Source organism: Cyanistes caeruleus, chromosome 2 (genome assembly GCF_971803275.1).
Source record: "Cyanistes caeruleus chromosome 2, bCyaCae1.hap1.1, whole genome shotgun sequence".
In the NCBI taxonomy this organism is placed as follows: Eukaryota; Metazoa; Chordata; class Aves; order Passeriformes; family Paridae; genus Cyanistes; species Cyanistes caeruleus.
In genome coordinates, this window is record NC_141702.1 from 46025250 (window position 1) to 46041084 (window position 15835).

A 15835-nucleotide genomic window follows, 5' to 3' on the forward strand; every position below is an offset into this window, starting at 1 on the left:
TCCCACAGGTGGCGCCTCAGAGTGCCTGCAACAAATCCTCTGGCCTGCAACTGTGACCAGAAGGAACAGGATTTAAACAGCTGGTTCCAGGTTTGTAACCTCAGAACTCAGGCTGTGGCTGGTTTAAATGCAAAGGACCAAACTAAATGGCACTTGAGATATGTCCTAAATTCAGTTTGTGTTGAGGGGAGAAGTCTATGGTTTTAACCTGGAGCATGTAGTTTTTGAGTGCAGTTTAAAATAACGTACAGCTCAGTGTTATATCAGTTTTCTGTTGGCTTCAGCATGTTTATAATCTCAAAGGGCTAAAAATTTAAGCTGTGAAGGATATATATGCCTTCATATTAAAATAAGACACATGCTCCTACAGAGAGATCAAACGCTGACTGGAACAGGATGCCAGGCCTTGAGTGTTGCAGGGACAAGAGAACGTTCGAATCAAACTCACTGATCCTTCTGTGGGGCTGGACCAGTCTGCCAAGTTCTGCCTTATTCCTGAACAAGAGCAATGCAAAGGGCTCAAAGTACCACAGGAAAACAGCAGAACGTGCATTTCCTCATTTCTGCCATTCGCAATGCAGATAAAGGCAAATATTACAAAATACAGCAAATAGTCCACACCTTAGTAATGAAATATTTATGAAGTGAATTACAATGCGTTTTTAGCAACCCCATGAGTATCCATCAAATCAATGCTTAGATTTATGAACATTTATATCCCTGGCTTTAAGACAAATCTTTAAAATAGTTCATGTGCTAGTGCTAAAAGTAAATTTAAACTAAAATATTTATTAATTATAAAATATGACAGTATGAAAATTAGGTGAGGGTATGCACATGTTTCCACAAGGGGAAGCATTGTGCTTTGCTGTAATTTATTCATGAGCACAGTCAGCTACCGTCTTAATTGACTTCTAGCTCAAGGGGAAAAAGCAGCTTGCAAAATTCCTATCGAGAGGAAAGGTAACAAGAAAATCCCCAAGCTAAACCACGTCCATGTTATAAATAAATAAATTTTCTGGCCCCAACATTTTTGTTTCTAGAACATCATCTGTTTTAATGCAAAAAAGAGTGAATCTTTTACACTCTCACAGCTCTCTGTCATTATAAAAAGGGACCTACAAACCATACAGGGTACTCTTAAAAATCAGAAGAAAATGAGAAAAGCATTTTCTGTTCTGATCCCCTCCTTTGCCTTAGCTTTCCACCAAAGCCTAGGAGATTAACAGCTGCTGCACTGCCTTCACCAACACTGGGAAAAGCAAACAAGCTGCAGCACATTTAACACCCGGACCATACTTCCCATTTCTGTCGGGAGTATTCAGTAACACACCGCTTTGAAATTTCAGCCCCTGTCTTTTGCTGGCAGACATCTGACAATGCTTTAATCGTACCTGGACCAGCTGTTCTTGTTTACGCTCCAACTCTCGGATTTCTTGGTTGAGAATCACTGCCACATGCTGTGGCTGGCTTCTGCATTTATTACAGATCCCATACTGGGTCAGTTCATCACACACGGGACAGTGTAAGGTCGTGAAATACTGGGAGATGGTGCCTTTGCGTCCTTCTAGCTCAGTGTGGGCAGCTGAGGCAGCCTTCTGAAACTGTTAAGAAAAATAATTAAGAGGTAATGAACTTACGAGAGAGCAGCTTGCCTTTTTCCTCGATTATCCTAGATGACATACTTTTTTTTTTTCCCAAAGGAATAAGAAAGTGCAAGATGGCCTGCAGGGCATGGGTTCATACACAAATTATGAACATGGATCACGGCACTCTGAAGAGCGCAACACTGGCCCCTGAAGTGATACGATGAACAGAGCCCTCCCCACACCTATTTCACAGGGAATCTGTAATCATAAAAATCCTTGGTCACATGCTTAACTCCTGATCTCACCTCAAGCTCTGCCTCCTGCAGCTGTTCCTTTTTAGGTGCTGATCTGATTTGCATCTAAATGTGCCCTGGCTGCAGCCCCAGTGGCTGCCTTCTGGATGCTGCCTGCCCTCGAGTGTCTGTGCCGGGCAGTCCTGGGCACAGCTCTGCCATGGTGCTCTGGTCCCATGGCTCTAGCTCATGCTCTTATTTCCTTGGACAAGGCTCCACCACTGGCCCATCACCCTGGGAAGTTCATTCTCTGCATTTACTCCTGCTGCTGCATGGCTTTTGCTTTGTGCTATCCTTCATTCTCCTGTGGCTCTGCTCCCTGTGACTTCCTTGCAGCTCCTTGGCCTTGCAGAAAGCCAGGGCTCTTTTTACCTTTTTAAAACAGCTTGTTGGAGATACTTAAGGTGACTGCCACGGTGCCATTGGAAAGGTAAAGAAAAGAAGAAGAACTGAAGTCAATCAAGGCTGTATTGGGAAATACAGCTATACTACTATATTGCAGTGGGAACACGATGTACCACTGTGCTGCTGAAGTCTGTTCTGAGCACAGTAACCAAACTACACAGATACACTGTCTTTCACCATCCCTTTTTGTCAGGGGAAATCACAAACTAAAATCCAGCTATCTAATGCTTCTTTTCCTGCATCTCAGTGACTTCTTTAACCTTTAGGGAAGACATATTTGGATATTATTTGTTTTAAGTTCCTGGTGATACAAATTTTTAAAGTGTTCCTGCTGATGGGGCATGCCACCACAGGAAGGATTGTCAGAACATTTTGGAAAAACAGGAATTCCAACATCAAATATAGAGAGATCTAAAAGGTGGTACGGCCAAGCAGATGCACATACACATACTGCTAAAAATACAGAGTTATGGAAAAATATTCGCTTTAGCTACAGAAGGGATCAGGAAACAGAAGATGACTGTGATCAACCCTGCACAGAAGGGCTGACTGAAAAAACTGATTTACTATGTGAAAAACAACCCCACACAGAAGCTCTAAGAATCAGAACTGCATATTTGAGCATCAAACACTGCTTCACAAAATAACCTTTGCTGTTGCCTCCTATCAACCTCATTCCACTAAAAATCACAACAATGCCAAACACTGCACACAGACGCACTGCACTTGCTAACTCTTATTTGGAAACACTCACCCGGGGCAGCTCGTGGTACCAGCTAAAGACGTCTATGCCAATGAGCGAGAACACCCTGGCCAAGGGGGGCAGGATCTGCTTGGTGATGTAGTAGGTGGCATTGAGCCTCAGGCTGGGGTCTTGCAGCACTTCCAGGGGCCGCCGGACGAGCTGGATCAGGGGCAGGCCGGGCATGCCGTACACAATGACGTAGGGCACGCGCTCCCCGACGCGTGGCTCAGAGCGACGGTCATAGGCAAGCATTCTCCTGTCAAAATACAGTCTTGAGATTGCATCCAGAGGCAAATTCATAGTTACTTCATTTGCCTGTAAGCTTCCCCATCTGATTAGATTAGTTGCTCTCCAGATGACTGGAGTTAGTGCCTATTATGAAGCACAAGACCAAAATGTTTCGCTTTTATTTGTCTCTTGATCGGACCTAAATTTTAGAACTTGGGACACAAGCCCTAAAGACATGGTCTGTTTCAGGTCACTTGGATTTGCATGCAGATTGTGTTCTAGTTACCACTTCCTTAAAAAAAAAATAATAAGGAATGCCAGCATACTAGAAAGAGCTCAAGTACAATTTGCTTTCTGGTCCTTTGCTTTCTGAGACTGCTTGCTCAGTAGAACGATACCTGTTTCAAACTGAATTATCCTTTACTCAGAAAGCAAAGGACAATTTAATTTGAAGTAGGTATCAGTTTTGGACTTGGATATTATTTTATTTAAAAAGCATACCTTAATTGGAAGACCTTTGGTATTAAGCAAGGTGACAAAATGTTTCACCTTACACTATCTATTTTTTTATTACTGATCAAGGATATCAACAGGATGAAATATTAACTTTAAGTAAGGTACTTATTAAAAATTAAAAACTATGCCTGGTAATGCATTTCACAGCACTAAGAGACATCACTGTCACAATTTGTAATATATCTAATAACTGTGAGTGGTGAGTAATCTTGAAGAGTGCAGCCCTTGTACAAAACCCAAACTGTAAGTAGCAGAAGTGAACACACTATTACAGTGTCCTGACAAGACTTTCCTCTTGAATGTGTGGCTCTTTCCAGGACTACAAAATGGCTTCCTAGGACCATCTCTTTTCCAAAAACAGAGAAGAAAGTCAGGGACAACTGCTTCAGCAGTATTTGAAGGAGAACAGCTGAACATCTGACCTGTAACTCAACAGTACAAAGGTCAAGAGGAAAAAATATCCAAAATCTTCTATCCATAACATGTCAGTACAAGGATCAAGAAAAAACAACCCTATGAGCTCCTACCTACAATCCGTCAGCACAAAGGTCAAGATAAGAAATATCTATGATTAGCACTTTTTGATCTCATTACCTGGTAATTTCCAGAGCAGGTACACAGGCTCCAGGTTTGTATGCTGAGCTCCCTCTGTACTCTTTTGCAAAGATGAAGTCCTGAATGCTAGCTTTTCCTTCCAGTAACTTCATGCATTGATTCTGCACATACTGCTTGATCTGACTTATGTCCCGTGTTTCAAATAGCAGCTTGATAGAACACTCAAGTATCTTTACAACCAATGGAGAAAGGCAAGAAAAACATGTATGTTTGAATAAAAAATAATTAATTCAAACAAATTCAGTAAATTACATGGAAATAAAAATACACTACACAGAAGAAGTACCAGTGATGAACTAGGATATTGATAGGACAACAGGTTGCAATCTCTTCCACTCAAAGACACTCATAAACACATTACTGGACAACTTTTTCCTCAGTCTGCCACATCATCCATACTCCAGCACTAAGATTTTTTCAACAATGATGGAAGTTTCCAAAGTATGAGAGAATATGTTTTTCCCTGCCATCTAAAATGTTTTGCCATGACTTTAGTAAACCCTTTTATGCGGTTACCTTTTTTACTGGCATACATTTCTTTTAATTTAGCTAAAAACAAGATTTCCTAATTTCTTTTTAACCTCTCAATACACAGCTTAAAATAAACAGGCAAAAAAGCGTATTTTAAAGGAATTCTTAGCTGAACTAGATTTATGTAAGTGAGCTATTTGGAAGATGTGAGATCAATGTGTCTCACTCATCATCTGGCAGTAATACTTCCAGGTAAAGTGAACTGGATCAAGAATGGTCTTTGAGAGAGCTTACATGGGCCAAGGGCTTTTTATGGGGTTTTAGGGGATGAAATATAAGCTGTAAAATACAAATCCTTGTAATGCTGTAAGAGATGTTCAATTTATCTTTCAAATGGCTCACACAAGAAAAACAGATGAAGATTAAGACAACTCAAAGGACTAGAAACTCTGAGAAAGTACAAATATAAAATGAAATATCAGATGATTATAATTTCATTCAGCAAGAAATCTATGAATACTTTACCTTGGAAACAGCAGGACAGGAGTCCCTTCGGACTGTCTCTATGCCTTTTGCATCAAAAACTGGGTCCTTCTGGTCCAGTGTTTCATACATGTAACCCACGTACCTCTTTTTAGTTTGCAGGACGCACGGCAAGTAGACCTGGAATGTTTAGAAAGAAGACAGCCCAGTCTGGAATGTGTTGGGAATGTAAGTTAACTTTGAACACAGAGGGTTTCCTGAGGAATACTGTGCTTTTTTGGATGGTTTGTTGGGGTTTTTGGTTGGTTTGCTTTTTTTGTTGTTGTTAACTCGTTACAATTGATAAAATAGATCAAAAGACTCTTAAAGGATGGCTTTAAGAGGAAGTTTGGATTCTGTAAGTGTCCCATTCTTAAATCACTTTGTATTTCATTTAGCTGAAGCTCAGATGGAAAGTGACACACAGTACAAATTGTTGCAAGTAGCTTTGTTTTTCTGGATTGCACCTGTCACCATTTCTAATGCAACCCTATTATCTTTCTTTCTTATAAAGACAACTTCATTTTAAACATCAGAGAAGAAAATGTTCCCAGCAAAAGTAGTAGCTTAGAACTTTCTGTTTTCAAACTTTATCTAATAAGAAGATGCCAAAAATCTACTAGTATCTCCATTTGGAGAAAGTATGCTTTTTAAATGCCTGTGCTTGGATAACAGTTTTACTGGGAATGGATCTGATCATGAATGGGTCATGGTCTCTTTTGCTTATTTTCTCCAATCTCTTACTTCATTTTTGATTGTGTAAGTATTCCTTGTCTACTTTCAAATGAAAGAATGGAGAACAATTTTTTCTTTTTGGTTCTACTAGGATAACACCACATCTTCCTGACTCTCATGGAAGAGGGAGCAGTGAGTTTAGGTTGCCTCAGGCTTACAAATTTTGACTGACTTTGTTGAGTCATGAACGTACTTTGAAAATATCCAGATCACCTGAACTAATGCTAACTGACCTGAACATCTTGCTAATGAGTTTACAGTGACAAACTTCCAGCAAAATCAGTAACATATTGCCTTACTCTTCTGTAAAAGATCTGTTGTGGTTAATACTTCTTCCAGAAGCCTACTGAATGGATTTTTATGATTTTTCATTTTACAGGTGTATGTATCACGTGGGCATATGCTGAAGTGTGTTAAGACTGGATGAAAAACAAATATCAAGCTTGTAATTAATGCACTGGAATAGGGGATGGTGAGCATTTTCTCTGCTAAGTTGCACACATTGATTCAATTGTAGGTATACAATACCAAACTGAGGGAGATATTTCCAAAAACTGATTAGACAGGAACTCAATCTGCCTGATGCTGCCAGCACAACAAGTCACTGATGTGAAATTAGGTGTATTTCTTTTTATTGTTCACACTGTAGTGCTCCTCTGAAAAGGTCCCTGAGGCATTAAGGAGCTTGCAATATACCCACAGAAACAGCACAGCACAACTTGTTTATCCTTATGTACATTAGCATTCAGAAAAATCTTTTATCTTCAACTTTTCTTAGGGGGAGGGGATGTTTCTTGTATTTGGTGTTTGTATTGTTGTTGTTTTGATAACACCCGACAAATTTCAAGAAAAATATTCTCCTTTTACCTTTTCAAACTTCAGTTTAACAGGCTTGGGATTTGTTGCTGTTACAGCTTCAGCAATTTCTTGACCAATCTTAAAAGACTGCTCCTTTGTGGCTCCTTTCAAGAGTACAAACATGCTACAAGAAATCAGACATAGGAAGTGACTGCAGATCTATTCAACACAGTTCCTGAAAATTGTAAGCTATAGTTTCCTGGTAGCAAGGCAGGGATGTTATTATGAGTTGTACTCCCTTTCTTCAGCTAGAAAAGCAAAAAATCTGAGAAATTTCAGTGTTCAGTATGAGATGAGGAGTGCCAAAGGGTTGATGAATGCTGTGACTATCTGATGAGGCAGGGAAAGGACTGCTCCCAGGCACTGCAAAACTGGAGTTCCCCGGAAAGAATTGTAAAGAGCTCTGGTATGCTGTTTTTCCCCACTATGGGCAGCAGCAGGATTTTACTTCCTTTCTCCAACATTTTTTTTTTAATGAAACCACTATGAATTCAGTATCTTTGAAATGTCAAGTCTTTTATCAGATCTGGCTGAAATCAGTCACTGGATTCGTAAGTCTTTAGAAAGGACAGCCAGACAAGCTTTGTTTCCCAAAGGCTGAAAATTATCCAAGTATGGAACAGAGATGGATATGCCTAGAGCATGGCTATTATTTAGATGAAAGACTGACGAAGAAAATGTATGTCAGGCAGCCTAATTATATCGTTGTATGCTCTGGTGGCTGCTTTTGAATTGCATCCACTTCTGAAGCTTAAAACAGTGCCTTCCTCGAGGTGCAATGTCTACTGTGTTATATATACTCTATTTTCCAAAACAAAAATGGCATCAGAAACAGACACAAAAATAATAATTTGGTAAATCAGATTTATATTAATTCACAACTGAAAAAATATTTTCCCCCCCTCTTTCTGTTCCACATAATTTTCAAAAGAAACAAAACCTTTGAAGTGCTTAAAGAAACCCAAGCAAACTCGGTATTATTCACTTTACATATTCTGCAAGGCAGTAAGCAACATCCAAAAGAGATCCACACACCCTTTTCAGCATCATAAATTTGCCTTGTTGAGACAAAAGCAAAATCTCTCTATGAAGAACTACTATGATTTTAGAACATTTTAAGAAGCAGACCATGAATTACCTGTCTGTATCACCATATACAACGTGAGCACCCCATTTTTTTGTATCATTCACCAGTTTAATGGCACGCTCCAATGTTTCTCTGGCTTTGTGGACAATGCTGTCTCCAATCTGCAAGGTTAGATTGAAAATCTTTACTGCTAAGCCAAATACTAGCTCTTGGTAAACACAGTCTAACCATGCTTAATCTTGTTATGAAAATCACTGTATTGAGATTATATATTTTATTTCATGGTTTATATGCATATAATAAATAAAAAGGTTGCTTAACTTAGCCCAAAATAACAAGAACTGAAAGAAAAATGATCAAAAATTATTAAGTATTAAAGAAAAATTTGTTTTAAACTTCTTTAGAAGTATTAAAAATCCATGGAGCAAGACAAGACTGCTCAGAATTATTTTCTCTATTTTTTGGATTCAGCTGATTCCTAAGAAAATTAAGAAGAAGCTACAATATTTTGTTTTATTTCCACTATTAGAACTGTAATCCAATCTACCTTTGGAAACAGTTCTACAGAAATGCCAACTCCAAATGCTCCTTTATGGGAAGAAAAAGAAGGAGATGACCTTTATATTTTTCTGGAAGATCACAATTAAATCTTAAGTTGCTGATTTTCAGTACTACAAATAAAAACAGCTTTTCTGAAGGTATTTTGTTTGTTTCAAATAATAGTATTTGACTAATATCTTCCTACCATTTTTATACATTTTTACCTGCAACTCTTACCTCAGTGCATGGCATTCTTCCAGAAAAATTAGCAGCAGTATAGCCAAAAGTAAAATTAGCAATATATTTAAGACCCAACTGACGAGCTTCAAGCATTCGAGTGACAGCCTTGTCATGTTTATAAGCCTTCATTGACTGTTTCACCATTATCCTGGTCTTCAAGATTTCTTCAAGCATCCTTGGCAGCACACCCTTTCTTACTGAAGGCTGCCGTAAAGGGAACAAAGAAAAACATGGTGTTAGAAAGCCCAACATAAACAGTTAAGAGTAAAATCAAACCTCAGAACTGTTAGCTCACCACTGATAGGAAGACAAATTAACTAGCAAAATGCCCTAGCCACCAACAGTTTGGCTTTTCCCACAAATATTACAAAGAATCTAGAATACAGGCATAGCTCTTAAGGACAGAACAAATAGCTTTTTGTTCTTTGTATTCATCATCCCTGTTGATGCAATGTTTAGATAACCTTATGAACTAAAATGGACTTTGATATTTTAGCTGTCAATTCTCAAAGTATTAAATGCTGAAGGAACATTATCTTTTAAAAATTCTGCAAATATTCTTTACTTAAGGTTTGTGTTTTACATTAAATACAGGTATGCTGGTGATTGCCTAACTATTTTTAACAGCTCCAGGCCATATTCATTACACATCAGCCAACAGGACACATTACAAAATGAGAACAATAGAAAGCAAGTCAGGGAGTTTCATTTCCCAAATCATTACCCTTTTTCTAAGAAAGCATTCTGCTATACAGGCAGGAGAAAAATGAATTGTTACACACAGATAATTACTGTTTGATCCCCAAACTGCACGAGTAAAATACAGTTTAATTATAGATGAAATAAGCCTTCAGTATAAAGGAAAGCATGAAGACATTTTACTTCCTGAAATGCCAGAAGTTCTGCACTTTGACAAATATCAAAAACACTGTGAAATGAGAGAATGAACCTCCCCTTTCTGTCTGCTCTTAATGCAGCAAAATATGAACTACAATATCAATTTTATCTTAAGTCAGCCAACAGGCAGTGAAAATGCTGTCACAGAGCACTAATATCATTACCTTGACAAAAGCTACTCCACTGGGTGACACTGTGATATCATGTCTAATCTGGTAGAGTAAGTCAGGAGGTACTCTCAGAGATGTACAGCCAAATTTGAATGCATCATACCTAATAAAGAGAACATTTAAATATGAAGACCATTCGTTTACAGACTAATCAAGCAAAAACATCAGCTGACATTTAAATGCTAATAATGCCAGCAAGGACAGAATAATCTTAGGTACAAACAAACATAACATAGTATCAAATTTCTTAGCTACATACAGAAGGTTCTAGGAACAAAGTAGTAATAAATAGCTGAATTCCAATGCATGCATAATTTATCAGTTCTGCTCTCCGTTATGAATTATTACCAAATACAGAGTTAGTGGAGGCATGTACTCAATACTGTAATCCCCTATGGAAACCATGCATGTTTACCAAGTACCACACTGCACTTACTTTCTTCCTACAAATTCAGAATTTAAAATCAGAAACTTGAAAACCTGATGGTGACACCTAGCAATTATTGCAACCATCTTTCCATTCTTCAAAATACTATTTTATAGAGGCAATTATAAAGAGCAGTGAGATCTTTTTCCAATTTACAGAATAACTGTTAAGCTCAATAAAAGATGCTACAAAGAATAACTCAATTGTACCTTTTAATTTTTAGTAACTAGAACCAGAGTGAACTAGAAATGATAAAGGAACAATCATAACTCATTCAGGAATAACCCCAGTCTAGTTTTGAAGACAGATGGTGGATTTATAATAATTTTAACTTATTCTGAAGCAATATTAAAAAACAGCATCACCACAATAATCAGAGATGTACATACACACATGCATAGAGCTGTGTCCAGGGGTTTTTAAGAGAACAGTCTAATTCTGTATTTAATTAAAAATACATATTGATGTGTATATGTATGTGTATACACACATGCACACATCCACATCTGTATTACAGATTTTTATCATCTGTACTGTGTAAGAGAAAATAGTGCTATTCATACAAGCCCATTGTTTCCTATGGCAACCAGGGGTTCTTGGTATCTCAGAAAAGACACTCACATTTCTACAGAATCAAAGATTGTGAGAAAAGCATAACAACTTACTTTCCTAAGTTTTCAACATGGCCCAGGCAGGTAGAAAAACAGTAGTTGTATGCTATGACAATGGAAGGATATAAGGACTGGAAATCCAAGACAAGAACAGCGTTGCTGTAGAAGCGGGATTCTGGCTCCATTATCAAGGGAACACATTGTGGGGCTTTCATCTGAGCTCGCTGCTGGACACTGGGAGTCACAGCAATGTAGTTCATTGGCTTTGCAATGCGCAGCATCACAGACTCCACACGGTACTGCAAAACAGTTTGGATATAACCAATATAATTTCAAAAGTGCAGAACAAATGTGTATTATTAACTAGTACAAACACACACATTTCCTGAAATTAAAGTACAGATAACTGCTTTTCCAAAATAAATAGCCATGCTCTTAACGTATATTTTAATTGTATTTTGTATCACTGGATCATCTTCAGGTCCCTTCCAGCCCTAACCGTTCCATGATTCTGTACTTTGTATTATATATAGTGGAATTTTCCATGTGTTTCCTCTTTGTTTAGCCCTAATTACTGGAAATTGAGTACTTTTTATATGTGGAAAAAATAAACATCCAACAGGCTTCAGCAATATATGTGGATGGCCATGCTACTGTCCGTGAATGAACATTTGCTAAACTGTAGTACTGTTAGACTTGCAGATCACTAAAGAAAACGAAGTATAATATGCAGTAAATGCACTGGGTATCATGCTTTCTCCCTGATACCACAACTAGAACAGGCAGGATAAAACAACGAACACCCCGTCCAAGACACCACAAAATGTCATATGTGTAGCTGGCAACAAGAGAAAAAATCCCACCCCTATTTATTTCCATATTATTCAACGCTTTAGTAAAGGCTTTACAAGCACAAATGGGCAGGTATGCACATTCACATTCACCACTCACAATAAAAACCAAAATAGCTGAAACTACATATGTGGGTGACAAGGGACTGAAAATCCCAAAATATCAAAGAACTGTTCTATTTGATAGATAGATATTCTATTTGATAGGTAATTCTATGCTAATTCTTCTATAATTGTAAAATCCTGTGCTTTATAAGCAACTAAATCATTATTAAAGACAGACTGCCTGACACACTACTTATTCAACCATTGTACTGAATGGGTTATATATAATTTCTTTAACCTTGAAGTCATAAATGAACTTTCAGAACCAACAGCTTTAATAAGACCCTGCACCTTAAAAAGAGGTTGGGGTTTGATGTGTAATTAGGGAGCCACATAAACTTCCACTGCTGCCTTCCACTAACTGCACACTAATTTGTGTCTAGCGATGAACTCGGATGTGTGACAAGGTGGCCAAGGGATTGATTCTGGCAAGAGGTAGACTTTGTGGTTCTTTCCCTAGTTTTCATAGCATCACAGAATTTAGGTTGGAAAAGACCTCTAAAATCACCAAATCCTACTGTTATCCAGTGCTGCCAAGCACCACATGTACACATCTCTTAACTCCAGGGATGGTGACACTGGACAGCCTATTCCAATGCCTGACCATCCTCTTGGAGAATAAATTTTTTTAATATCCAATATAATCCAGCCATGGAATAAATTGAGGTCATTTCCTCTTGTCCTATTGCTTTTTACTCTGGGAGACTGACCCCCACCTCATTACACCCTCCTTTCAAGGAGTTGTAGAGAGCAGTAAGGTCACCTCCCAGCCTCCTTTTTTCCAGGCTAAACACCCCCAGATCCCCCAGCCACTCCTCACAGCACTTGTGCTCCAGATCCTTCACCAGCTTCACTGCCCTTCTCTGGACTCATTCCAACCCCTCAGTGTCCTTCGTGTAGTGAGGGGCCCAGACTGAACACAGGATTTGGGCTGTGGCCTCACCAGTGCCAAGGACAGAGGGACAGCCTGGTGTTGCTGGTCACATTATTTCTGACAGAGGCCAGGATGGCATTGGCCTTCTTGGCCACCCACTGAATCATGCTCAGCTGCTGTTGACCAGCACCCCCAGGTCCTTTTCCTCTGGGCAGTTTTCCAGCCATTCTTCCTGTAGCCTGTAGCCCTGCAAAGGGTTGTTGCGAGCCAAGGGCAGAACCCTCACACAACTGGCCTCAGCCCATTGATCCAACCTGTCCAGATCCCTCTCTAGAGCTTTATTACCCTCCAGCAGATCAACACTCCCTCCCAACTTGGAGTTGTCTGCAAACTGACTAAGGGAGGAGTTGATCTCATTGTCCAGATCATTAATAAAGATACAAACTAGGACTGGCCTCCTGTTTGTTTTCCATGCTGAGTGCACTGGTACAGATGCACCTCAGTTGGGCTATTGATCCTACCACCTTTTTTTAGGCAGGGGGAGAACCACTAATCCCATTCTCTGGTGTGTCTGTGATTCCTACCATATCAATAATCCTTTTGTCTTTGCTCCAATGTGGATCTCCAGTCCCTACCTCCACTGAGACAGCAGACTAAAGAACTTTGCTAGGACACTGCTTCTCAACCACTGGTGTGGTGCTCCCAGTTTTATCTCTAGTGAGCCCGGTCTTATTCCTTCTCTCCTTCAAATCGAGTTTAAAGCTCTCTCAATGAGCCCTTGCTGACTCCTGTGCAAAAACCAGCAAGATCTTCAAATGTCTGACTAATTATCTGTATACCTATGACCATCTCTTGTTAGATTTTGTTTAGTCTACTGAGAAATGTTCAAGATGGCTTAATACAATAAAACAAAATAATTAAAAAAAATTATTGTAAAACTCAATGAGAGATACAAACATGGAGAAATAAAATATCTAGAATCTGTTCTTACTACTATTCCATTTTAACCTGTTTTTTTTTTAGCTAAAGAGGAATATCTTCATAAAGGGTAGCGATTCTTCTGTGTGTAAAAAAAATATTTGAGGTGACTGGGAATTGTTGCAAGTGTCATTTTTCCGATCTAGAAAGTTTCAATGGAAACAGAACATACGTGCACAGAAGGGAAGAGAAAAGAACAGTCAGGACAGAAAATGCAGCATGCTTCTGTTGCTCACTCCCACTCACAGACATCTGAGAAAATGACAGGCAGAACAGTCTTTGTGGGCTGCAATCACTGACAGTTTAAGCATATCTGTGTTGGCAGTATGCCAGTCCCACACTCCCTGTCCCTAACTGTGCATTTCTCTTCCCTTGCTCCAAGGAAAGTATCAGTGGTATTTTCTGATAATATGGTAAACCAGACTGGGGAACTAAACTGGCAAATACCTACTGAACACTGCCATGGTTCTGATGATGGCACCTGCCAGCCTGCTCCCCTTTTTCCCCAAATATGGGATCATTACCAGAAAGACCCACAAGAACCTGCTCTGGGTCAAGAGATGACACAGGCAACTGCAATCCAAAAAAAACAGGTGGCAAAAGATTTTTAATATATAAAATTGTAATTTTATATTATATTAATTAATGTAATTAATAAAGCTGAGGAAACTACAGCTTCAGACACTAGCGTATCTGGCTGGCTTATGGTAACAGAAGAACTGTAACACGTGACAGAGTAGCTGACTCTCATTCCAGGTGCTGTTCAGGTCTCACACATAGCCACGAAAGCAGTTCAGTTAGCCTAGTCACTCACAATCTGGGCAAGGAAAGCTTTTGGTATTACTGGAGATTGCTGGGCTCTCAAAGTGCACATCTTGCTCTGTTCTGCTCCCTTTTCCCTCTGATGCTGGTATCAAAATAACAGAACCACAAACATCTTGCATGACATGCATTTAATAAAGCCGAAGCCCCTCTTGTCCTATTGTAAAATCTGACCCAGAGGTCTGCTGCACCAGAAATGTCATTTAGAACATAACCAGAGCTGCTTTGTCTGCTCTGAAAGAAACGAATCTCGTCTTTCTAAAACGCAATTAATTATATTTCTTAGTGTTTTAGAAATCACTCATTTTCAGTCTCACCTAGGTGTGAACAGTACCAACTCAAAGGGAAAGTTAGTGCTCCTGAAGGCAGTGTGACTACATTTGGGGAACTCTGTTTTTAACAGCTATTTTTAAACTTTGAGAGACTAGGCAATCCAAAAGCAGCCATAATGGATTGAACAGTATTCTTTATGTTTCAATTTCATGTTAATTCATGTTAACAGTCTTCTGTGACCTTATGAAAATATACATATGGATTGAGAAGACACCAAAGAACCAGAGCATTTTGTAAAACCTATTTTGGTTTTGTGAAGTATAAGGAGAACGAAGTCTTACCTGGGAGCCTCTTGTTAATACATGTAAGAACTGAATGCCAAAAAGTCTTGCCATTTCACTTGTTCTGTCAATCAAATCCAGTTTCTCTAACAAGAGGAGATTCCCTCGAACCCGGCTAACATAATGATCAACCATTTTCCATCTGTGAATGTGAACACCTCGTTATAAACAATCAGAAGAGTGCTTGCTTTTTCTACTAGGACAAATGTATTTTTATGGTAACTTACAACAAACCAGCAAATAAAATTTTCCTCTAGAACATTTTCATACAACTCTTTCAAAATTGTGGCATATATAAATATAAACTTACGTATTCTAAAGATATACACAGAATGTGTTACAGCAAGCTACTGTTAAGGCATCTCACAATGACGTACTATAACCTGTTCTCCTCATTGCCCCAAAGGATTACCAAAACAGACACAACTTCCTCCTCATCTCTTTACATGTTTTTTAACTAAGTGGACATTTGTGGAAACATCCTTCTGTATTAAGAATGCCTATCACAGCTGAACATAAATTCATAATTTCAGTATAAACCACGTTTCCACTCAGTTACAATATTCAACTTTTACAGAAATTTCATGTATGTCACAAACGAATCAGTACTCAGTTTCATGAATTGTTCATATCACACAACAC

General features: G+C 38.8%; 1 protein-coding gene across 2 annotated transcripts in view; it reads right to left on the reverse strand.

The window, feature by feature from the left end:
* Positions 1 to 15835, reverse strand: part of REV3L (REV3 like, DNA directed polymerase zeta catalytic subunit) — a 115967-nt gene that overhangs the window by 2562 nt on the left and 97570 nt on the right. For both annotated transcript variants that reach the window (XM_086876832.1, XM_086876833.1), the window contains exons 22-31: positions 15194 to 15335; positions 11004 to 11248; positions 9906 to 10014; positions 8842 to 9048; positions 8116 to 8225; positions 6987 to 7101; positions 5388 to 5525; positions 4371 to 4561; positions 3042 to 3288; positions 1395 to 1604 (exon numbers count right to left, since the gene is read on the reverse strand). In XM_086876832.1, coding sequence (XP_086732958.1) covers positions 1395 to 1604; positions 3042 to 3288; positions 4371 to 4561; positions 5388 to 5525; positions 6987 to 7101; positions 8116 to 8225; positions 8842 to 9048; positions 9906 to 10014; positions 11004 to 11248; positions 15194 to 15335 — 1714 coding nt within the window. The remainder of the gene's footprint in view (positions 1 to 1394; positions 1605 to 3041; positions 3289 to 4370; positions 4562 to 5387; positions 5526 to 6986; positions 7102 to 8115; positions 8226 to 8841; positions 9049 to 9905; positions 10015 to 11003; positions 11249 to 15193; positions 15336 to 15835) is intronic.